The sequence below is a fragment of the Populus trichocarpa genome, chromosome 14 (genome assembly GCF_000002775.5).
Source record: "Populus trichocarpa isolate Nisqually-1 chromosome 14, P.trichocarpa_v4.1, whole genome shotgun sequence".
Classification (NCBI taxonomy): Eukaryota; Viridiplantae; Streptophyta; class Magnoliopsida; order Malpighiales; family Salicaceae; genus Populus; species Populus trichocarpa.
The window spans coordinates 7476131-7501167 of NC_037298.2; the positions used below are offsets into that span (position 1 = coordinate 7476131).

General features: G+C 33.6%; 2 protein-coding genes and 1 pseudogene across 4 annotated transcripts; all 3 read right to left on the reverse strand.

Annotated features, from left to right (window-relative positions):
* Nucleotides 1–3298: 3298 nt before the first annotated feature.
* On the reverse strand, nucleotides 3299–4883 carry LOC7486836 (cytochrome P450 709B1-like; annotated as a pseudogene).
* Nucleotides 4884–9629: 4746 nt separating this feature from the next.
* LOC7486837 (transcription factor PIF3) lies at nucleotides 9630–12457 on the reverse strand. The gene is made up of 6 exons (XM_002320895.3): nucleotides 11989–12457; nucleotides 10812–11892; nucleotides 10638–10727; nucleotides 10476–10541; nucleotides 10300–10365; nucleotides 9630–10189 (listed from the first exon to the last, which is right to left on the reverse strand). Coding segments are annotated over exons 1-6 (1686 nt in total). The 5' UTR covers nucleotides 11991–12457; the 3' UTR covers nucleotides 9630–9808.
* Nucleotides 12458–16742: 4285 nt separating this feature from the next.
* LOC7486838 (meiosis-specific protein ASY3) lies at nucleotides 16743–23431 on the reverse strand. 3 transcript variants are annotated; one of them, XM_024584880.2, is made up of 11 exons: nucleotides 23293–23431; nucleotides 22541–22619; nucleotides 20396–22108; nucleotides 20142–20286; nucleotides 19915–20010; nucleotides 19704–19767; nucleotides 19442–19591; nucleotides 19309–19367; nucleotides 18596–18730; nucleotides 17792–17883; nucleotides 16743–17334 (listed from the first exon to the last, which is right to left on the reverse strand). In XM_024584880.2, exons 2-11 carry the CDS (start codon nucleotides 22574–22576, stop codon nucleotides 17263–17265), a joined length of 2562 nt encoding a protein of 853 aa, XP_024440648.2. In that variant the 5' UTR covers nucleotides 22577–22619; nucleotides 23293–23431; the 3' UTR covers nucleotides 16743–17262. The 3 variants fall into 3 exon arrangements, with proteins under 3 accessions (XP_024440648.2, XP_024440647.2, XP_052302895.1); XM_024584879.2 differs by having other exon boundaries at nucleotides 19870–20010; XM_052446935.1 differs by having other exon boundaries at nucleotides 16743–17330; nucleotides 17788–17883; nucleotides 19870–20010.
* Between the last annotated feature and the right edge of the window lie 1606 nt (nucleotides 23432–25037).

A 25037-nucleotide genomic window follows, 5' to 3' on the forward strand; every position in this document is an offset into this window, starting at 1 on the left:
GCACAGAAAAGAAATTAAGCATGTGCAAGGATGACGAGTTTGAAGCATTCTGATTAATCAACAGGTAGTTTGAAATCTGAAGAGGCATCAATTGAAATGTCCTTGAACAAAGAAGAGGTAGCCTCAGACTTCATTATCTTCAATCCATCTCTTTCCAAAAAGGATGACAAGAAAGATCAACTATCCCTTTGGGATAATGGGATTAGACGTTATGCTAATTAGTTCTCGTTAAATTGGCAAATTATTTCGTATCTGCAACTGGACAGCTTTCTATCACTAAGGCTGCTTGTTATTGTAACTTTGATGATAGCTAGCGGCCCAGAATCAATCCACCCGATGACCCACTCTCTTTTGTAGCGGCATGCCACGTTCCTTCTGGAGTGCTGAAAGGCCTAAGCACTGAGAGTTAGAGAAGGAGTGTCTATTCAAGATATGACCCTAATGTATCCCTCGTCGATAGGCCCATAAACATTGGAGGCAGGCAACATGAGCACATGCATCTGTATCGTGTATTTTTCTTAAGCCCTCCCATTACTGCCTTCAATCATGCTAATAGGAGGAAACAAATCCGACGTCTCTTTCGTTAAGAGACAGTGTTTATGTTCAAACCACAATAATTAAGTGAAACACTTTTGATGATCTTTTGAGTCGGTCGATTATGTGGAGTAGAGTGTACCTGCTCAATCCAATAAAGCACAGCTGCCGAAGATAAAATTAAAGATCAGAATTATAATAGCAATTTGACTTTAATGAGAACGAAGACAGCAATTACAGGGAGGATTGAACACCATTAAACCCCTCGATTATCCAAAAGATTTATCAAATAAAGCTTGGTTTGCCCCCCCCCCCCCCCCCCCCCCCCCCCCCTGGCTTCGAGTATATGCAACTCCCCTTTTACTCATAGTGGGGAATGATGGTCGATTTCCATTAATTGCCCGTAGCATCATTGACCTCGATTAAGGGGATAATTAGTCCTTAATTAACGAAGCATAATTACAAAGTCTCTCTTTTGTACACTGTGAGATTTGATCCGGCTAATGAGTTGGGTCTAATCAATCCAGTATTCGCTCTTTAATACTTCAAGATATTATTGGAGGGTGTTTAACAGATCTCCTAATCAACCAGTTATAAATCTACATAATTCGTGTACCTACAAAATAATTGATTTTCGACAGAATAATCTGAAACAGACTTCACTTTAAGATTATCTTAATCTGGCTTTTGCTTTTGAATGGAAAGGAATAAAAATACGTTGTTAGAGTAAATTGTAATTTAAACCAAATGGTACCTTGCGATTTTGGTCGAAATCTTGCTCTTAATTTATTGATTGGGAATTATACAAACTTGATTATTCAAAGAAACATACTTAAATTATTTTTGTCATGAATTATTTATAAATATGACTCAATAGTTTTATATATATATATATATATATAGCTCTTGTCAAATGCAATTTAAATATAGGCGATATATATCCATTGATTATGTGGAATTTTTTTTCATTGACTTTTTTTCTTTTATTTTTTTTTCGTATTTGATTGATTTTTAATTACTCTTCATGATATATTTCAATTTGATTTTTGTAGAATTATTGCGATCTTATATGAATAGTCTTTTATTGGTGCTCAATTTTTTTATCATTTATATCTGTTGTAATATAATTAAATAAAAAACATTATTTATAAAAAAATTATTAGATCCAATGAGATTTATGGCACAGATTGATGGTTTTGGCCCTTTTTTATTAATGTAATATCTTTTTCAATTTCATTTCTCAACATCGGGTTAGAGGAATTAACCTTCACAATTTTTTTATTTGCTTTATACAATGTTATCACGGTCTTATGATCTAGATCACAAGCTAGGTAGGTTACCTCGACTGATATATATAATGTGTTTTCATCTTAATATTTTTTTAAAACTATCATCTAATATGTAACATTCTCGATAGTTAAAAAAGATGTCGTTAATATGCATCAATTTTTAATTCATGTTTTCAATTTTTGTTCTTTTTATAAAACATGTTAGCAATAGCTATATATTTTTTTATGTTGAAAGAAGAATTTGATCTAACCCGTTGCGTAATGCAGACAAGCGATCTAGTTTAATTTTAAACTTGTTGCTAGTTAGAACTAGTTGTAGTAGTTCAAAATAGTATTGTTAAGCTTGACTGATAACTTATCGACCTGACTCCTGACTGCGATCAGGTTTCAAATTAAATCGATTGGGAGTTGACTTGATATAACTTAGTTAAAAGCATAATTTGACTCTTTTTTTCAAAACAATATCATTTTAATTTAAAAAAAAAATCTTGAAATAATATATGTTTGGTTTGATCCAAGTTAACTCATCTTCCTTATAGATGAGATTATGTACTTTACTAAGTTTAATAAAAAAAAATTAAAAAAAAAATGTTGTGATTTCAACTCAAATCTTTTAATGTTTTTTTTTAGTAATGTGATTAATGATTATCATATAAAAAAGAAAATGCAGGATGGAAAATTGAGATAATAACGTATAATGCTACCTTTTCTAAATAATTGTTTTACGCGAATTACTAATGTTCGTGAATATTTTTTGCTCTACAAGCCGGGGAGAATGTGCATTTCGTGTACAACAGGAGTACATGAATAGAAGGGCTCGCGAAGCTGCCTGAAAATAAGAAGATAAAGAAAAAATCATCCAATCAACTCGAAAGCTAAGCAATAGGCTAAACACCACATCAAGATCATTTCAGTCAGATTAGGAATTGTTACCATATATTATATGAAAGCAATTTTAAATGGCAGTGGCAGTGGCAGGAGATAACGACGTCTGTTAGGAGACAGTTCAAGATTCGAAAATGAGATTTCATTAGTCCACCACGCCCACCGATTCATAAAATTAAATCTATCCACTTCTCGAGTCCTAGCCAGTTCGATTCTTGGTGCAAGTACATGGAGCATATTGACAACAACACTCGAATCATTATGGCTTGATATTTTAGCTTCAGGTGCTAGTTCAACCCTGGCTGGCACAATTTTCATTGTCCCTGGTCAGTCAGATGTGAAGCCTCTGGTCCCTTTTCCTCGTGTAACTCTTGAATTTCTACAAGGCCATTTCCATTAAAAAAAGGTGTGTCCTTGTTGACTTCAATATTGAACCTTCATAATCTTACTACAATGGACCGTTGTTCTTGACACATGTCTTTTCGAAATAGCCTTTTCTATTTTTATTTTTTTTTAACTTGTCAAACCATGACGATTCTATAACAAACCGTTTAAATCAGGATTGATATGGTTGCATCAGTCCAGAAACTCTATATAAACATGAAAATGGTCCAAGTTAATAAATTGGAGGTGGTCTCTCTTGACCAGCAAAAAAGAACGTCTTGCACTCCTCTATGATTTCATCCATGTTCAACTTGGGACTATCTTCGCTGCCAGTAGATTGTAAGGATTCAACCATTAAACCAAGAACATCATATCCATAACAATCTTTTGAACTTATTTCAACTTGGGATTTCGTTCTACTTTCTATGACCTGCCTTAGCGTATTCTTCACTTTCCTGTCTCGCTTCCACACCTGAATGTTTGACGGGGTAGGAAGATATCTGAAAGGAACAAAGAAGAGATAGAGTATGATTAAATAAACAATGAAAAAAACAGACTAATCACTTGTCTCAAGGAAGTGGCAAAATTTAACAAAATGAGCATCTGGGATAAGAGAATTATTATTTGAGAAGGGAAATTACAGGCTGCCAGGGATAAAAATGTGTGTCCTTAAAGCAACACAACATTTTTGAAGTTCTTTTTGTGCTCTAGAGGCTCATTTCCCTTGAACACAGCTACTGCCAAAGGCAGTATGGGCTATTATATCAGCAGTAAGCGTTTGAAATTGCTCATTCATGTCTATCTTTATATATTCATCCTTGGTGATTACACTCCGGTTTTTCCACTTGTCGGTCTACACGCTGCCATTCTCCCTATCATAACCAGCCAGGTCCAGAAACAAAAGGCATGAAAACTAATTATATTTAGTAGTTTATGAGAATTTAAGAAAAAAGGGCATGGCATGGCCGAGTTTATAAAACCTTTCCTTTTTTCCAGAATGACACTGAAAATCAAATTCATCAAACTCAGTTCAAAGAAGAAGAAGAAGAAGAAAAGCAATACCTTGAGCTTGTCCATGGAAAAGCCGTTATTAAGGATTGTTCTGTGTCTAGCCCAGTCCAGTGCATTAAGTAGAACCAATCCTTTACCCAGGAGTGTGTCTATTGGGTATCTCATACTGGGCTTGATGTAGAGACCTAATTTATTTGATAGTACTTGCCTGGCTAGCTCGGGGTCTGCAATGGTGATAATCGGAAACGGCCCATACCAAAACAAAAGCGTCTCTCCTGTAGTGTGAAAGAGTTAACAACTAAAAATGGTACGAATTAAACTGAATATAACCCCTTTTTTTAGGAAAAAAAGAAGAAGAAAAACACAAACTTGTTGTTCAGAGCTAGCCATGATCTTGATGCAAATCAAGATTTTGAAAACTACCACTCGATGGATCCCAAAAGACTCCGTAGCTAGAACTAAAACCAACGGGAGGAAAAGCGAAAAAATGATTAACTAGCCGTATTGAGATGACCATTTGTGATAGTGTGGGAGAACTTTCTGGGTTCATGTCATTAGATTTTGTATCTAAAGACAATATCATCCGCCACTTTCTTCAGCTTCTTTATTTTCCCAAGAAACACGAAAAGGACCGAGCAGGGTGGTGGTCCTTTAATCCCCTGTTTTTTTAAAGCTTTTGGTCAAGGAATATGGCCTCCACAAGACGAACCTACATATTTGCAAAATCTTTGTAAATAGAACAACTCCCAAAGCAACCACAGCAACGCCTAGATAACCCATCTGAGAAGTTGGCTAGGGAGTGTTAAATGAGTTCAGGGTATTATATACAAAACCTTTCTCTCTTTTTCTAATTTTGTGGTTAAAAATGTATAGGATGAATCTTCAGCTGATGCATCATGCACGAGTTCTGAATGCATCATATCAATATAAAAAATATGTCCTTAACAATACCGAAGAAAGGATTTAATTTTCATTAATATACAATTTACTGTTAAATAAAAAAACCTTTTATTACATAATTACAAATAAAATACTAGTCTCGCTAAAACTTTATAAACGGGGTGATTTTCTATTAACATTTTATGAGTCGAGATTCTTTTATATTCTTCTCTTTTACATAACATATTAGTTTACATTTCAGTGTTATATTACCAGTCGAATCAAGTTTCTTTTTAACATAATAAAAAAATATTTAGGTTATTAAATATTATTTGATATTATTATTAAACTTGATTTACCGAATTAACATTGAAATTTCCTGTATTTAGTTCAAATTTAAAATTATATTGTGTAAGAGTTGTTCAGACATGACTCAGTTAATTTAGTCAATCTAAAAGCAACCCGACCTATAAAAACAAGTTTGAGAATGAAATTTAAAAAAAATTAAATTAACTGAAAAAACATCTTGTCCTGACTCCTTATTTAATCCACATTTAAAATTAAATTATGTAAAAATTATTCTGATATGATTCAATTGATTTTATCGTTTCAAAAACAATCTGGATGATTATTAAAAAAGTCTAATTATAAAATTAAGAAAAAAAAGGATAGAATTAAAAAAAAAAGAGAGAGAGAATGAAAAAAAAGAAAAAGAAAAAGAAATGGGTGAAATAAATAAATAAATAAACCGCCAAGAAATCCTAATTTATTTAGCATAAAAGGTAATTTATTAAATCCAAAATTGAAATTACGAAGTGGAGGCGGTTGCATCAAACGGCGTCGTTTTCTTTAAAATCCTTTTAGCCGCGGTCCAACTTAGGCAGAAAATTACCGTTCACCACATCATCCAGACCAGACCCGGAGTTTTGATATTTCGGATCCTCGCCCACCTTTAAAATTCCAATTCTCTCCCTCAAAACCAAACCCACAAACAATTTCACTGGGAGAAGTGGGAATTGAATTGAGTAGAAACAGATTCAGTGTCATCAGTGAAGGAATTCTTAAGAAAAGAAGTCCCCGATTAGGACGACGAAATAATGGCAACAGCCCGATACAAGGCATTTAGTGGGCAAAGATCAGACTGGGAACCCAAATTCTTGTTCTGGAGAGATTTAATCATCAAAATAACAATATCCCTTATTGCCCAATAAAAAAAAAAATACAAAAAAGTCTTAACGCATCACCACAGAATATCTGCACGCGACTTTTGGGTGTCGATTGCGGGCTTTTCTGGCAGACAAACACTACAATCTACGGTGGCGTTGGGAGCCTCTCACCAAGATTTTTATGATGGATGGACGTGTGTCGGCGGAAAACATGAGGTGTGGCTCCGGATGTGTTTTTTTTTATCTCTCCTTTTACTTTCATAAAATATAAAAATATCTTTTTATATTTAATTTAGTTTTGATTCTTTTGATTTTTTTTATTTTTTTATTAATTTTTTTTAATTTAGGTCCTCATAATTTTATTTTATTTTTATATCAATTTTAGTTTTTATATTTTAATTATTATTTATGTATATTTTTTTAAAAAATTCATCTTCAATTTCATCTTTATTCTTTTGATTGTTATTTGATTTTATTTTTATCTTTTTTTTTATTTTTTCTTCAATTTAGTCCCTCATTATTTAGTTTCATTTTATTTTTGTAACAAATTGAGTCTACGGCTTTTAATTGTTATTTATCCTTTTTTTCTAATTGAGTTGTGTTTTCAATTCCATCCCTTAATGTTGGATTTTGATTTATTTTTGTTGGATTTTTTTATTTTTTTAATTGCTATTTATTTTATTTTAGATCCTTTTTTATTGTTTCTTTCTTCTAATTTCATCCTTTGGTATTTCTCTTTACTTCATTATTTTTTAGGGTTTCTTTTCTATAGCGTTAGTCTTGAGCTCATGACAAAAGTCGTGAGTTTCAGTAATTAACATGGGTTGATTTTATTTTTTTAGATTCTTTTTTATTGTTTCTTTCTTCTAATTTCATCCTTTGGTATTTCTCTTTACTTCATTATTTTTTAGGGTTTCTTTTCTATAGCGTTAGTCTTGAGCTCATGACAAAAGTCGTGAGTTTCAGTAATTAACATGGGTTGATTTTATTTTTTTAGATTCTTTTCAAAAAAAAAAATTTCAATCTTATATTTCAATGTTTGATTCACTTAGAATTGATTTTCGTACTTTTTTTTCTTTCCTATCTACGAGCTTATCCTAATCATTATGCCCATGGTCATAGGATTAATAGGTTAACCTGAGATAATTTAGACAAATTTTTTTCTGTTGCTTTTTTTAATATATTATTTTAATTTTTTCTTTCGACATTGAATTGTTTGATAATTGAGTTTCATTGTTTTATTTAATTTGCTTTCAACAGGGTTGCCCTGGTATTACAATTGCATCATAAATTTAGCATGCTAACCTGGTTGGGCTCTAATTTTTTTTTAATCTTTTTTTTTTCAATTTTTTTATCGGTTTGTTTTATTATCATTTCATTTTTTATTAATCAAATCATATAATCTTATTAAATCTAGTCAAGTCGATGACTTGAATATCGGTTTTTTCTTTTGGAATCATTTACATTGCCTTAACATCTTTTTTTGTAGTGAAAAAAATTCAGGCTAGCCCGCAACGTAACACAAATCACTTATCTAGTAAGAACTAATTGATGAGAGAAAATCATTGCTCCCCTCCTCACATCTAATGAACGTACAATAACCATTTTTCTTTTTTCTCTTTTTCTTTTTTTCTTTTTTCTTCCATATTTAAACATTGAGTATATTGAGAATTGAACTTTTTTATTTATTTTGGTTTTTTTTATATGGGATTATCATAGTTTTGGAAAAACATTCCGGCATTGGGTTGGTGCTCAGTTTTACGATCATCAATTTTTTCTATCATATTATTAAATAAAAAAAAAGATCTATCTATCATGTTGTTAAATAAAAAATGGTTTTGAAAAAAATATAATTATTATGAATTGAGTTTTATGATTTATTTAGAATTACCTTTTATGAGATTATCATAATCTTAAAAAAATGTACTGATTTGGGTTGAAGCTCGGTTTTCAAGCATCTATTTTTTTATCATATTATTAAATAAAAACTGATCCCATAAAAAAATATAATTTATTGAGAATTAAACTTCATGATTTATTTTGATTTATTTTTTTTTGGATTATCGTGGTCTCAGAAAAACATCATAGTATTGAGTTGGTGCTTAGTTTAACAAGTATCTATTTTTTTATCATATAATTAAATAAAAATAGTTTAAAAAAAAAATATTAAACTCAATGGAGTTCATGATCCAGGTTGCGGGTTTGGTAGGTTGACCCGGGTTGATTCAACGTGTCGTCATCTTAATAATTTTTTTAAAAAAAATATCATCTTAAAAATATTTTTTAAAGTCAAACCATGTTTTTACCGGTTGTCCGAGTTTGCTTTAATCGGTCAAGTTTATTACGTCACGCCAGGGTAACTCCTATACAATTTAATTTGAGACTTGAGTTAGGTAAAGATTATAGTTGAGAGGTTTCAAGTTTAATTTGTTGAGTTAGGTTTAATGACATTGTCAAAGAGTTTTTTATGGTTTGGGCATTTATTTTTTACATGTAATGAAATTTTAATCTCACTGCAACATAGCGCAGGGAATCATCTAATCTCTATTTAAGCATGCTAAACTATGCAAGTTTATATATAAAACCACACTGGATTCTTATTGAATTGGTTAAAAACCATCATGATAACATGACATAGCAAGGCTAGTGGAAATTAAATGTTTTGCGCATTCAGATGGAGATATGTCATAAGCAAATTATGTGAATGACATAGCAAATGCTTTTGTAGACTAGCAAAACAAGTTTAAATCCAAAAGAAGATGTTTGGTTGCGTTAGATCAGAGTAGTGACTAAAAAAGACCATAACATAATATTCAACTATTGGATCAGGATGAATTTTTTACAAGAGATTCTTGAGACCCAGTTCATAGGTGACCAATATTTTTTGTTATCTACTATCTAAATATTTTGAAATTAGATTCAAAAGATCCTATTTGAGCTAATTTTGTTGTTTTTCTTTGACATTTTAAGATTTATTATTTTATTTTGGATATTATATGATTTTTCTTTATGCTTTCAAATTTTGATTTTGTTTCCTAGAAGAGATAGATTTTTTGGTCTATTTAAAAGACCCGTAAATCTTTTTATGATGTGAACTACTAAATTTATTTTCAGAGAATAAAAATATAAATTTAGAATTTATACTTGCAACTTTTTTACTTATTAAAATTTTATTTTTCTATGATTATTTATTTGTCTTTTTAGCTTTTTCTCGCATCACAACAATCATCCGAATAACAACAATAATGTGATTACATGAGCAACCATGCATTTAATTATATAAGAGCATTAAATTAAGAAATTCAATTTCATTAGAAAATTAAAATCAATTGAGATTATCATTTTTCATTAAATAAAAAAAAACATTTTAAGTTCAAAATTAATATTTAAGCCATCTATTTGATTAAAATAACCTTATTCGGAGGTGGCATGAAGGATAATCTTGACCGAGGTTAACAAGACAATAATAATACAAATGCCATTAATAAAAGGATATAATATATATATAAAAAGGCAATTTGGAACTATAAAGATGTATATGTTAATCCACAGTTGATGCCATTAATTCATTTCCTCCAATAATGAAACTGAAAGCACGTCAAGCCTGAACTCGATGCTTGTACAATCCAAACTAGCTAGAAGCTAGGCCTCCATTGCTTATCATTTGCGAGCTGATGTATTGGAGTGAATAATATCCTTTGAACTTGGAAAGACAGCTGAGCGCATAAATTCCAGAGGAGTACTGGCCACTCCAGACATGGCCGGCATCGGAACAGATGAGTGTGTGGAATGCCCTCCGATATTCAAAGGAAAGAATGGCGCTTGTGATACCGACATGGGTAGCATCTGACCAGCTGGTAGCCCAAACATGCCTGAAGCTGGGAATGTTGCTGGACTGCATCCAACACCCATTTGCATTAATCTCGTATCCATCCCCACACCCATAGGAGAAAATTGAGCTAATAGTGGTGCATGTATATGTTGCATTCCTGTTGGTAACATCATTAGAGGCATACAAAGCCTAGTTCCCATCGACATCATCTGCCCCAAGACACACAGTTAGGATTACAACTACATATATGTGTAAGATTGTTAAGATCATGTGCATGTCTCATGTGTGTGTCAAAAACTGAAAGTAAGGAAATATATACCTGTACTTGAAGCTGAAGGGATTTTAGGTAGTCTATTGCCTCACCAAGCATAGAAGCTTTATCCACCTGACAACCACAGGTAGAAGAGCAAAACCAAAAAAAAAAAAAAATTTCAGAAAAAGATTATGAAAGAGAACATATATATTTATTAAGTTTCGGATGAAAATAGTGCCAACCTTATTTGAATTGGGTATTAGATCTTGTAATGCACGCATCTTCTTGTTGATCCTATCTCTTCTCTTCTGCACGTACGCACACATAAATGCATAACAGCTAATTAGATTTGTCAAAGGATATCAGCTTATTGATTTAATTATCAAATCAATGACATCACTAACCCTTTCAGACAGATTATGGATTTCTGTTGCTCGCCTTCTCTTGGAACCTGCACTCCCTCGAGCAGGTACTTGTTCTTCTTCCTCAAGATCCTGGGTCATTTGTCAAACATGAATTTTGTAAGAATAAGAAGGAAATGAAACACGGAAAGGTAGACAAGTTTTACTAATTCGTACATCGCTTGAATACGCTGTCCCCTCTGTGTCTTCATATTGCCTTTCTAGAGAAGATGTTGGATCATTTGAAGCTCCTCGTGAGCATATTGAACTAGTTGCAGTCAGTTGATCTATAGACTTTCCTCTATCAGGCTTCCCCTTTATTTTTTTTTCTGCGGAGCCTGAGGTTGAACCGAAAACCCGATCGCAGCACCTCTTACTGGTAGTGGCATAGTTATGGAGAACAGCTTCAGATTGCTCATCTGGGGGTGACGCTTCTGCAGACCTGTCAATTGGTCCAATAGGAACTATCTGGCTTGCCATTAGATATTGTTGGTCATTGAAATATTTAAAAACTTTTGAAGCATAAGTCGGCACCATCTGTCCCGACTCAACAAGATTTCTACAACCTGCTGGAGGCTCGTCAGTGTTGCTTTTCAGTTGCTGGAGTCTTGATGATCCAGGACCGCTTGTCGGTCTTGTTGCATTACTGCCATGACTAGGTTTAGGAAGAGCTGGCCTTAAAATGCGGGACAAGTTCTGCAACCTCGAGTGGTTGTCAGATCCAGAATCCACCTGCTGCAGCTTTGAAGTGGGCAATCCATGGAATAGTGGAGCTGAAGCTTTGTGTTGCTCCAAGAAAGACTGATATAGCTGACCATTACTAGCTGTTGTAAGCTGAGGAACTTCAGCTGCAAACTCGGACGCCTTCCCCGGTCGCCAATTTGCATCTTTATACCCCGGAACAACATGGGCGTCCGTGATATTCTTCTCATAAATGTTATTTTCATTATTTTCCAAGAGCATATTGAGATTAGTTTCACATAATTCAGAGAATAACTCTGGATGGTGATCGTCTTGCGAAGATTTGTCACGCTTGGCGAGTTCTCTATCATCTATCAAAGGAAAGTCGCCCAAGATAGAATCCCCAGTTCCTAACCTTGGCCTCTTTGTAGTGTAGCCATCACTATTATTCTCGACTTCACTAACATTTTTTTTAGGATGAGGAGTGTAACTGGTGCATGAGCTACTAGTACTGGGCAATACTCGCATAAGAACCTGACCATTTTCCCACACCAATTCCATATGCCCGCGATCATCCCTGCATTTAAATTAAAATAACCTGTCAAACAACGCATCCAAGAAAAAATGTCTCCAAGAAACAGGATGTACCAAGTTGGTTTAAAGAATAGCATACATGGAAGCTAAACTAGCCAAGCGGGTCGTCCAGAACAGGATTGATTCTGGTCAGGTGTCTCTTATGATACTGGCTGAAGGTAAAACTTTATGGAGAGGACAGACTCAACAACGAGGACATCAAAGCAGTATTACTTTTATAGAGTTATTCGTTCTTTCTCTCTTTCTTTTTTATATTTTTGAAGAGAGTATCAAGAAAAAAACAACAACGACGGTGGACAAGAAGATCTCGAGCAGACTCTGTGATGGGATATCTTGAGATTAATCAACCGAAAGGATAACTCCACATGGTCCAATTTCAATTTATACACTGGACTGCGTTATCCCTGGTAGCAGCTGGTCCATCTTCAACCACTTGAATCATGAAAGTCGATCGAGAGTTACTGTGAAGGGGAAAAAAAAACATCAAAATCATGGTCTCAATTTAAAACAGAAACTACGACAACACCCATCTTGATGGAAGATTCTTTGGTGGCCAAGTGAGATTCTAGCATTCACAGAAAACATGTGTACATAATCTAACCACGTCTCCAATGGACTATGGTGTGGAAGGTCAGCGTCCACGACCAGAAGCTGGACCCACTTGCTGCTCTAAATACAAAGTACCTCCTAATTTGTTAGCTCGTGTGAGCCAAGAAGTTAACTGGGGCTGTGGGATTTGGAGCCATATTTTTTTTTTTATCTGTTCACATGATCAGGACTCGAGACTTTCTAACTGTACCAGCTCTAAAATATCAGGACCAGTTTCCTTCTCACCTCATGAAGATATTCGCACCGAGGTTTTCTAGATGAATTAGGGGGTGTTGGGCTGGGAGATGAGGGTGGTTTTTTTATAAATTCATAAAAAAAAATACTATATAAATATTATATATAGTATTTATTTAATTACTATATTTATTTAATTTCTAAAACTAGTTTTTATTTAATTAAAATAAATATTCAAAAGAATTTCAACGATTAAAATTATAAATAAAAAGTATTTATTTAGTCAAAAAAAATTTTAGTTTTGGACGAAACATTTTCTTTATTAAGAACATGTTTTTTGGATCTCTAAAACCTAAATTTCAACTTATTTTAACCAAAACAAATCCTAAAAATACCATATAAATCTCAATAATTCCATCTTCAACCACAAAACAATCTTTAATCAATTTAAAAGTAAAAAATCAAAAAAAAATAATAATAATAAATTTATGGACCCTAATCTACTTTTTCAACATGGTCAAAGGGCAAATTCATCATTATTGAACCCCCCCATCTCTTAACGAACCTTCATTGACACCAATATGTATTTTTTGTGATTGGAATGTGGTGAACCCATTCTCTCTCTCTCTCATCTCTTTTTTCAATGACTTTATCTTTCTACGCTCAATAATCAAGTACTAAAATGTGAAGGAAATGAAGTTTTAGAATCAAAATGTAAAAATCTATAACTACTGGGACTGAAAATGTAAAAATAGAAACTTTAAGGGTGAAATTGAACTTTTGCGAAAACTTCAAGGACTAAATTGAACTTTTTCTCAACATTTATGGACATGGAGAGAAAAATTAAGTTTTATGGCTAAAATAAACATATTAAACTATAGGGGATGGAAATAAAATTTTTTTGAAGATTTAGGGATGTGATTGAACTTTTTATCATTGTATGTATTTTCAAAAAAGAGTCATTGCTCTCATTTAATGAAAAATATAGAAATACCACCATTCATTGTTATTTAAAGAAGGATACCTATATTTTAGCTACAATCCCAAATCTTAAGAAGCAATAAAGAACACAATTTCACCACACTTTCGGCCAAAGTTTCAAGAGTCAGAATACACAAGATTTAACAATATGTTTAAGACAAATGTCTAGAAATTAAAAAATAAACCCATAATTTTCACCATAATTTTAGCATTCAAACCTGTCAAACCACACTACCCAAATTCCACCCAACAACATTACCTAATCACCAAGACAACAAAAATCATAGCCAACACACTATCAAATTTGACCAATAAACACTCACTAACAACATTAACATTTCATCATCTACATCAACTACTATTACACTTTCACCTTGGTTCTAGCTCTCTATAGTAGTATTAAAGGTTAGTTTAATACCAAACTTATCTTTAAAAATGGTATCGAGTTCTTTAATTGATATATTTAGATCAACACTCATTCTGGTTAGTTAAAGGTTGGTTTCTATCTTTTTTATATTATTTTTATATGTTTCAGTTAGTATTAAAGTTCAATAATTTCCAGTTGTTAGTTATTGTATGTTATTAAATAATAATGGTTGGAAGAGATGGTCACAAAACAAGATGTGTTTAGGTAGGAGGGGATGGGGAGGTCCCCCTTCAAAGAAAAAACATTTTAGAAATTCATGAAAGATGACATGAAGAGACAAATCACAGAATTGACCTGATAGTTGGTGGAGAAAATGAGCCTAAAAAATTGTGATGAGAGTGATTACTGATATATGGCTAACTTTGAAAACCCATTTTAGAGGTGAGAGCATAGAAGGCATCCTCTTGATCGAGATGAGTATCATAAAGATTTATGATTTTGTATAAAGATTTATGAGTTCACGGATTCCTTACAAACAGAGAAGTTTATCAATTAATTGAATGAAATTGAGAAGATTTTTGAGTACATGGAAGTTCTAGGATAGATAAGGTTAAAGCTAATTACCATTAGATTAAAAAAGCAAGATTTTGTTTGGTGAGAGAGATTGAAAAGGTCTCGAGAGAAATAGAAAAAACAAAATATTAATGATTGAGAGAAGATGAATAAGCACTTTTTTTTTTCCATTTGGATAAACTCAAACTTTGTAATGACCCCATACTTTAAGACAATGTAGAAGAAATTTTAATGAATGCATTGATAAATTCTACTAGAATGATTGTTAGAAATGAAAGAATTGTTGTTACTAAGCACCTATATGGATTGCAGCGGTCCATCAAAGATGTATTGTATTTGCGATTCTTATCGATATTTTTAGAAGTCTATCAAAAGACTTTGAGTATAGAGAAATAATATTTTACTAAGATAACTAATAGAGGTTTTTTTTAGTTTAACCAGAATAATAAAGAAGTATGTGTCAGTGAATAAAAATCATACGTTCAACCTGAATCGGTAGGTAAACAAACTGCAAAGTTAGGATTCAAGTTTTAGATTTAAAGAGAAACATATAATAATGGCACTTAAAAAAGATGGGGTGGTTGTTGAAATTAAGAATAAAAATATATTGTTTTTAAAAAAAAGGAAGAAGAGTGTATATAAACACCCCTTAAATTATATATAAGCTACCTCCATTCACACGTCTTGAATAATTTTTTTTCCAACCCAAAAACTGTACCGTGATGTATTTGGCAATAAAACATGAGTTGCATATTTTTTTATAAAATGTTAAGAAATCATAAAAAAACTGATGAAAATATCATTCTCCATTAATATTACAATAAAAATATATTTTGCAATTTGATTGTAATATAAAAAAACTATTTATTTATTTTGCAATCCGATCAAAATATCATTTTTTTTTTGTTTAAAAATATTTGTAGCGTCTTGACGTGAATGACTTGTGTGGTTTTTTTTTTTTTTAAGAAGTGAAAAGTGTCAGCATATAATTGAAGAACACCTACTTCAATTTTCATTTTCTAAATGAAAGCCGAGGAGGAGACTTCGCCAAAGTCTTTATATTGGTTGTTCGAACAGTCACTTTCATCATCCCTTGCTTGAATTGGAGGAAGCGCAATGTTTGCAAGGAAACTTCGATAATGAAAACGACACCACTAGAACCACGACATGTGCCCACTCCAGGAATTTAAGATGTCCTCGTGGAGCAAGGGTCCTCTTACGAGAATAGGCATTTTCACGAGCGACCCCATAGGGCCCATACCCAACATCCACTTCAAGTGGGACCTACTACCCCTCATTCTCGATCAACGTTCTTTCAAGTTTGACAAAAGAGAAAAAAAGAAGGCAGATTAAAATTAAAAAAAGTTTGCACTTCACGTGCACCCGCGTGCCCATTCACGTGCATCGTTGTTTTTCTGTCTGGGGTCCGTACCTTTTCCCCTCCCTAAGCACCGACTGATTGGCGACGAAACAAAATCAGAGCCAATCCAATCCAACAATCAGATAAGGATTGCTTGCCAATAAAAACACAGATTACATGCAATAATAATGAGAGCATGCAGCAGCCCCCACCATCAAAGCATTGAGCGGTGCACATAGCAACACCACCCATTTCTCTCTCTTTCATTCTTCGATCGCCAAATCTCAAAAATATCCTTAATTAAATCCATGTCTTTTGTTTTGTTTTGTTTTTGTGAAAACTATATCCATCTCTTTACTGGGTTCTAAAATGTCAAAATGACAATCCTCATCCTCCACGTTCTGTCATATCAGACACCTTATAGCCATGGAATTTCATGGCTGCTAGAATGGCTATGCGTGAAATACCTATAGAATTGTGGTTCATCCCAGCAAGGCATGTCAATTCTGTCTTGAAGCTCATTTTGCACAAGACATGGCTTGCTGGTCAGTTGAATGTTGGATAATTGAGGGTGTCTCCCAGAAGCCAATCCATTGAATCTCTTGTAACGGACCGCCGATCTTTCACAAGTTTTTTAATTTCTTTTTCTTTTTTTCCCTTTCTAGAAGGCACTGTGGAAAGATAAAGAGGCTATTATGAACTCTGCTTGTAATAAGTGCATATGTAAGCAAATTGACAAGAAAGACTAGCAGGGGCCTCCTAGAGCAACTTATAGCAACATTGTCATGTTCATTTCTAGTGAAACATGTTCTATGCATGCAGTGACATAGACTGTAAACTTGGACTCGCCTTGATTCGTTCCCATGCACTACTATGCTCTATCTTCTCAGGAATGAAAATACTGGAACAGTGAAACATGCTTTTACCATGATGGACTGCTTTAACTCATCAGAAGGCAGCTCAAGGAAGAAAGGCATATCAAACTATCTAATCTGTTGTTGGCTATTAAATGAATAATCTCACTATTGTTTACTATAAAGCCAAACTGCAACACCGTGGACACGTGACTCAAAATTACATGCCACAAGGAGTTGGCTGTAACGACATTTAAGGCATGATCCCAGCGCAGTTATGAAATGAATGACTGATTCCACAGAATGATGTGCAGTTTTGTAACCTGGGAAAAGGTAACGAGCTCAACCTCTAGGAGACTCTATCATAAAAGTCCTCAGCCTCTTCATAACACTGGTCTCCGTGCAAAGTCTCCATCTCTTTAGCCATCATGAACGTCAACTTAGACCACCCTCATTCAAGCCCTTGCCTACAACATACTTCAACTGGAGCATTTTTTCCCTTGCTGACTGCAATGAATGAATGACAGGAAATGTTCAAATTAGCTTCATAAGCTTTCTTTTCAATTATTGACTACAACAAACTGTTTTTTTTTTTTTTTTTTGCCTTTTTAACGGGCATAACCCTAGATGCATAAAGGCATAACCTTCAATAGGCCAAAACTTGAGAAATCTCTAGTTGTAATTATGAACTTTAAAGGTTCAAGCACTAATAGATTAATGGTGCATGACAAACACTAGTTCATAAGCTTTTGGATGGGCTGGACGGGCAAGCGCACCCAAGAATGTGAATTCTCTTGCCACCATCTCAAAATTAAATGCCATACCAACAGATGCGACAGAACAGCCATATCTACACGGGCAAAGGCCGCTGAGCATGCAATACAGTTATCATGAAAAATAAACCCAGAATCCAGATGGTAGGAAATGCTGGCAATCATATTTCCTTAAATAGAAGCAGACTTGCCTTGTGCACAGCTGTGATTCTTCTTTGTGCATCATCTAGCTGTGTCTTCACTGTTTCTTCCGCTTGCATCAGAAGCTTCTGGTGTGATGCTTCTGCAATATATGGACATATTCAATGAATAAAAAACTGAGTATTTCAGAGTTTGCATACACGATAGTTGATACATCTTAATCCAACTCTGTTTCCGTTGTTACCAGACTGGGATCCATTAGTGTATCATAGAAAGACTTAGATCAAGCTAAATGGCATTTAGATACTTCCATGTTGTGTCAAAACTAAAGTCATACAGCCACAACAAATAAAAGCGTTGCAGATAAAGTAGCTTTATCAATTCAAAATGATAAATCGATATTGTGGGCACTTATTTACTTTCCTGTCGAGGTCTAAAGCGCAAAAGAGATAGTGCATATGACTGTCGTTAATCTTCCACTTACATACCACTACCTAGATGGTCGAGCACGTCAATCAAATTAATTGCCCTGAGATGTTTCTATCCCCAAATCATTTACACCAAATGAAAACTATGCAAGCCAACAATTAATTTATGTCGGATATACAAGTAACCAATTAAAAACTTTTATGTAATGTTAAAGACGTCAGTTAAAAAAGTTTTGAAGTTGTGATCAACTTGAAACTTATCAGAGACCCAGTACAAGCATCATGACGTCCAAACTCGCATGCTTGTATATGTACCTCAGAAGTTAAAAGTATTAATAAAAACGAAGGAATAGTGTGAAAGCAATCAAACACATTCAATACCGTATTTATTAATAAATTTACTCGCTATAACATATGCTGCCATACTTTGCTTTTTCACGGTTCCTTTGAAGTCAATCTGGTGCAATTCTAGTCCTTCAAGAGTGATTTTACACTCCTGGAGATGCTGGTAAATATCTTGTTTGAATTTATCGTGTATCAATTTTAGCTGCTCTTGTTGTTCTGCGCACAGAAAAAAAAATTGTAATTAGAACACCAGCTATTCAAGCTTCAGCAAGAAGAAAAATCTAAGACAAGGAATTGATCCAACATAACAGCTTGACGACCCTTGAAAAGTTAAGGCACAGTGAGACTGGTTAGAATTTATCAAATCCACAGAACCTTTATTTAAAGAAACATGCATGCCTGGTATGGATCTGCATGTGTTGCCAAAACCTATATTTATAAACTACCAATTCATAAACAGTGATAAGGGGAACTGAGATACAAAAGATTTCATGAGAAACAATACAAAGTCATTAATACAGAAATGAAGAAACGGGTGGTGCTAAGCAAGGTTTGAATACTATTAAAAGGGATTATTGGATATTATAAAATGCGTATTTACACTGCAGAATAGATGGCTAATGGCAGTTCAAAAATGTGTTAGGTCAACCATAAAGAAGAAAAAAATACACCATCATATTCAATAATCAAAAGGGAAAGATATGCTTGACTGCAATGACATTTTGATAAATTAAAATAGCAGTAGATAGTCAAGAAAGTTCATGGAGCCATTCGGTAGCGATAAAATTCATTACCTTCAAATCTAGACTCCAGCCGTTTTCTTTTTGATTTACTAACACTTGACAGCTTCCCCCTGAAATATTATCAAGATTAGACCTAATAACTGACTTTCACAATTAGAAAACCAATTAATTTCAAAAAACGCACAGATCTGTTTGGATTTGTGACTCAATATTCTGCAACTGTAGATGCATCTTCTCTGAGACAGACACCAAAATATCAGAGGATTTCTTTCCAGTCTCCAACTTCATTTTCTTTCGGAAGTTTTCTAAAGCCATGACAAATAGCAAGATGACCCTGAAACATGATTAAGTCCAAAATCAAGCAAATATTATAACGTAACGGTATTTAATAGTTCGGATCCAAACTAGAAATTTCTCATTTCTGTCTTAAGTATAGAAAGGAATACCTTTCTAGTTCATCCCCTTGGTTTTGTTCTGAAATCTCAGGAGTCAACTCAGTTTCAACAATGCCTAAGAATTTATTTTACAGAGAGAAAACGAATTAAAAAGGCAGATGATGGCAGTAACTCTGTGGACATGAAACAGCAAGTGTTACTAAGTTATAGGCAGTGCCTGTTGGAGAGGGCGAGGTGGGACTAAATACTCTCACTTTTTCACCTTTGTGGTTGCAGAACCTTTTAGTTGGATGAAGCATGAACTTTGATTTTTCAGCTGTTGCAGTTTCTGTAGAGCAGTTTTCTTCTTCCCTACGACCTGCGCATCATGATTAAGGGGGTGATAAAAAAAGGAAAAATAAAGAAAATAATGTGTGGGAACAACACAGAATGATAGTACTTGTTGAACATTCTATGACAAGTATAGAAGAGCAATAAAATAGTCGTTACCCTTAACAAGAGGTGAACCATCTTCGGAGCTCTCAGAGTATCCACATTCAGGAGATGATTCAGAAAGACCACCTTCCACATCTCTTTTCCCCTTAACAGGTAATGTTTTGTTGGGTGGGGAATCCATAAGTTCTGCTGCAATATCCTGAAGTCCAATAAGGAAATGCAAAGGCAAAATGAAACAAAACTTGACTAGGCATCAGGAACCTGATAGTAAGCTACCGTATTGAAGTGCTCAAAATACTTAAGGATACAGGTGATTCTGTTTGACTATTTGAGGCAAAACAACCTGCATTTGAATTCCTGAGAGTCCAGAAGCTATGGATTTTTCCCACAGTAAAGCTTCTCATTGCTTGTTCAGGGCTGGCAAAAACCTGCTTTCTCTGATCAGATTTTGGCATTGAGCTTGGGAAGGAACTTAAGGTAGGGGAATTGATTTTGAATGTTGGACTCTGGAAATCATCCTGTGGGTTGACAGTACTATTTGAGGAGGGAGTATCAAAGTTTTCTTGTTGATCCCCATGTTCAGGTGCTGCTGGGCTGTTAAAATCCTTCTGTTGATCAGTCATGTGTGTCCACGGGGACTGATGGGAATCTTCCCTTCCAGATTGATGGGAATATCGTTCTTGGTTTCTATTCTTCAGTTCGAGGTGCTCTCTCTTGTTCCTAGGAGAATCATGAAAATTTCCCATTTTATTGCTAAGTGAAAATGTTTTCTCAGCGGAGAACGATGCTTCCCTTGCAGATTGATTGGAATCTCTTTCTTTGTTTCCGTTCTTTGGTTCACGGCACTCTCTCTTATTCTGAAGAGAACAGTGAATACTTCCCTTTTTATTGCTAAGAGAAGATGTTTTCTCAGCAGGGAGTGATCTTTCACTCTTGTGAATTCCTTCCTGAATCTTATCTGCATTGTAGTCTTCACTGACGTGAGTCTTACATGGTTCGATGCCGCAACTCTTTATCTGGCCCTTCTTCATTGTAGACATTGAGGAGCCACCATTGACAGCAACATTTTGTTTTCCAGGCAATCGTTCTTCAAAGGAGAAGACATTCTTCTCTTTAAGTTTTTGTCTGTAACTGGAGGATGGACCAACTTTATTTTTCTCTGGTTTCTGTTTGGTTGAAGCTCTCTTTCGGGTCAAAGAACGAGTCACTGGTCTCTTCATAGTATGATTGGGACTTTCAGAATCAGTTTCTATGGTATCTGGGCTCTGTCTAGGCTTGACAACCACATCATCTGCTTGGTTAAGAATTTGCTCCGGATTTAAATTATTGGCACCAATCTGATGAGCCTGAGAATTAGATGGCTGAATTTTTTGTGAAGAAACGTTTCCCAATATCTCCCATAGTTTCATTTTCAAAGTTTCAGTTCTCTCTTCCGTTTTATCATCTGTTGCCACTTTATCCAGCATAGAGCCTTCTTGTGCAGTTGCAAATGTAAATTCCTCTCCTGGCTGTGAGTTTCTATCCTCTCCTCCCTTCCTTTTGTATGTGAATCCACCAAACTTCTCCTTTCCATCACCAGAATGTGAATTTGATGTATGTTTGGCAAAAAACTCTACTGAATGTGTTACAGGCACATTCTTTGCTGTGCTAATCCTGTTCCTCCTCCCAGTAGAGCGTGGTAAGCTGGAAGTTCCTACAGCGTGAAGAACACCCTCAGAAATTGGTGATTTTTGGTGAAAGGATCTTGTAGTAGTCCAAGGGGAAGGGACCCGCCCAGGAGTTTCAGTTTGTTTCCCTTTAGTGGTAGCATCAATGGCACCTTTTCCCTTTTTTTTGCTTTCAACTGAACTTTCTTTCTTAGAATTTACCCTTTCTATGTTTGGTACTGCAGCTTCATCTTCCTTCGTGCCTCCGGATCTTTTCTTTGGCAATGAGTCAATCAGAATTCCAATCGAAATCTTTCTAGATTGGCTAGATGGATGATAATTGCTGCCAAAACTGCGACAGTCGCTCATTTGATCCTGAAATGTGCATTTATAAGACGTCAAATATCTAATTTTCACGAGACTTCATCAAGTTGCAATGGGTGACATCAACTAATTCGAATTCCATCCCCTGAATATCATTTATGGAGTTAAATATAATTCAAGGGTAATCCATGACCTAATAAAATTTCACCAAGGTGCACGCCACAGAGATCCAAATGAAATCTAGCCATGACCAGCGACATGCAGCTGAAAATGCCAAATAATGCAAAATTAAAATATTCATCTTATAAGACTTTATGATCAGATAACTCCATCGGTGTCATAAAACAATCACTCAGCTATCACTCCAACAAATAATAAAGTGCACTATAAACATAGACAAAAGGCTTTAGCTAATTAGCAGAAATCATGTTGAAACCCTTTCCATTAGCAGTATATCCTAAGAATCACGTATTCAGCACTTACATCTTGTAATTTATGTCCCGTATCAACCTCCATCATGTTGCTTCAGCCAAGCAGGTATGAAATGTATACCACAAGAAATCTGCAGCCAAAATAACAAGAAAATCATTCAAACAGAGAAATAACTTCAGGACCATGAAAAGAAAATTCATAAAGCTAAGTTTAATCTGTGAAACCCGAAAAAATAAATAAGAACTGGAGCAGTAAAATTTATGCAAAATCCACATAATCCTCCACTCAGATCAGCATTTTATTTGATATGAAAAATAAATACATTACTCCGCACAAGATTGTAAGCTCCGGTTTCCTCGTCAACAAAAGAGGGTGAAAATCAAAAGTGAAAAGAAAACAGTTCAGGAAATTTTCGAAGTGACAAATTCACTTCACTGTTGATACAAGCAGATCTAAAACCAACACAAATTTCGGGGAATGAGCACTTAAGATCAAATATCACTAAACCCTAATAATCTACTATTCAAATTCACTTTAAAATGTAATAAATTACATAATTCAATTTCAAGCGCACGAAACCTCGAAAGAATTAATCACTAAATGTAAACAGATTAAGACAGTGAAATTCGAGAAAAAAAGAAAACAGGTATAATTAATCGTATATTTAGAACTCCGTACAGTAAAAGCAGATCATCAAGTTGATATAATTAAAAGAGAAACTAAGAAAGATTGAACAGGACGGGAGAGCTGGATTTAAGCTTTTGAATTGAAATTTTACTAGAGTAATAAGAGGAATCGCTTACAGATTATTTGGCGGTGATGATCTCTGGGCTCAATTTTATTTTATTTTAAAAAAAACAGGAGAATCGCGGAGAAGTGAGATACAGTGAAGAGACAGTTTGAGAGAAAATTTTAAATTTTGGTGATTTCGAAATAACTATGTTGCTTGTACGAGGCGGGAAATGAAAAGGTGTCTTGATGAATCTTAAACGGCCTGCTCATTCTAAATTGTTTGGGATGCGTATCGCGCACATATGTTGGTCAATAGACAATAATGCCCCTATATAGTATTATTATCAAAACAAAGCTACACTCGTAAAATATTATTTGTTTTTTCTGTGTTTTTTCTTCAATATTATATTATTTTTAGAATTATGAATTATAATTTTTTTTATTTTTTTATTAAATTATATATCCATCTCATTAGATTTAGTTTTTTCTTCTCGATTTTAACTTGCAATATTAAATTTATTAGAAGTGAAACTTCATGATTTTTTTATTTGTTTTTTTATGAATTTATCCTGATCTTATAATCTTGGTTACAAATTTAACAGTTAACTTATAGATTTAGTTTTTTTTTTCAATTTTAACTTGCAATATTTGATTTGTTGACTCAAATCGTTTTGTTTTTTTTTTTTTGCTTTTTCTAGTTGATTTTTTTTTATTTTATCCTTTAATATAGAGTTGATTGTAATTTTTTATTTGTTTTATATGAGAGTATCTCGATCTTATGACTCGAGTACCTTTCAACAACTTTTTTTTTCTAGCTTCATTTTTCAATATTAAGTTACTTTAGGAATTGTGTTTTGTAATTTCTTTATTTTCTTTTTTAATGATAAAATTGAAAAAAAATAGAAAAAAATAATGAAATTGAAAAAAAAACAATTAACAAAATTGACAAAAAAATAACTCAAGTCAACATTTCAAACTCGCAACTTGAGTCATGAGATTAAGATAACCTAATAGAAAGCAAATTATAAAACCTAATTTTCAATCAATCCAGTGTTGAAATATTAAATTGAAAAAAAGAAGATCCAATTAAAAAAATGACATAAAAACCAATTCAAGTCAACTCGGGTTAACCAACCAAACTCGTAACCCGAGTCATGAGATGGAAATAACTTCATAAAAAGCAAACTGAAACAAATCACGGAGTCTAATTCCCAATCAACTTGATGTTGAATGATGAATTCCAGAAAAAGGATTAATAAGGAAAAGGAAAAAAATTAAGTCAACTTATTAAACCCGTGATCTAGATCATGAGATTGAGATAATCTCATAAAAAATAAATTAAAAAAAATATAAAGTATAATCTTCAATAAATCTGATGTTAAAGGATACAATTAAAATTAGAAAAAAATAAAAATATTATTCTAATGAATTAGATAATTGACTTGTACCATGCTGCAAGTCAGATTAATTTTTTTTTAATGTAAAAAATTGTCTTAGCATTGCTAATGCCTTTACTAATAGGAAAAAAAAACAATGTGGCAATTGATTCGATGTGACTCGGTCTCCCTGGTGGGTTTAAAGACAATTTGAATAACTGATAAAAACATAGTTTGACTAAAAAATATTTAATATGAGATTTTTTTTAATAAATATGGAGACAACAACTTATTTGATTGGCTAGGGTCAACTTAGGTTAACCTGTCAATCCACATATCAAGTTAGTACATCACGACAACTTTATAAAAAACAAATAAAAAATAGTTACAAAACTCAATTCCAATAAACCTAATATTGAAAAATAAAATTTTAAAAAAAA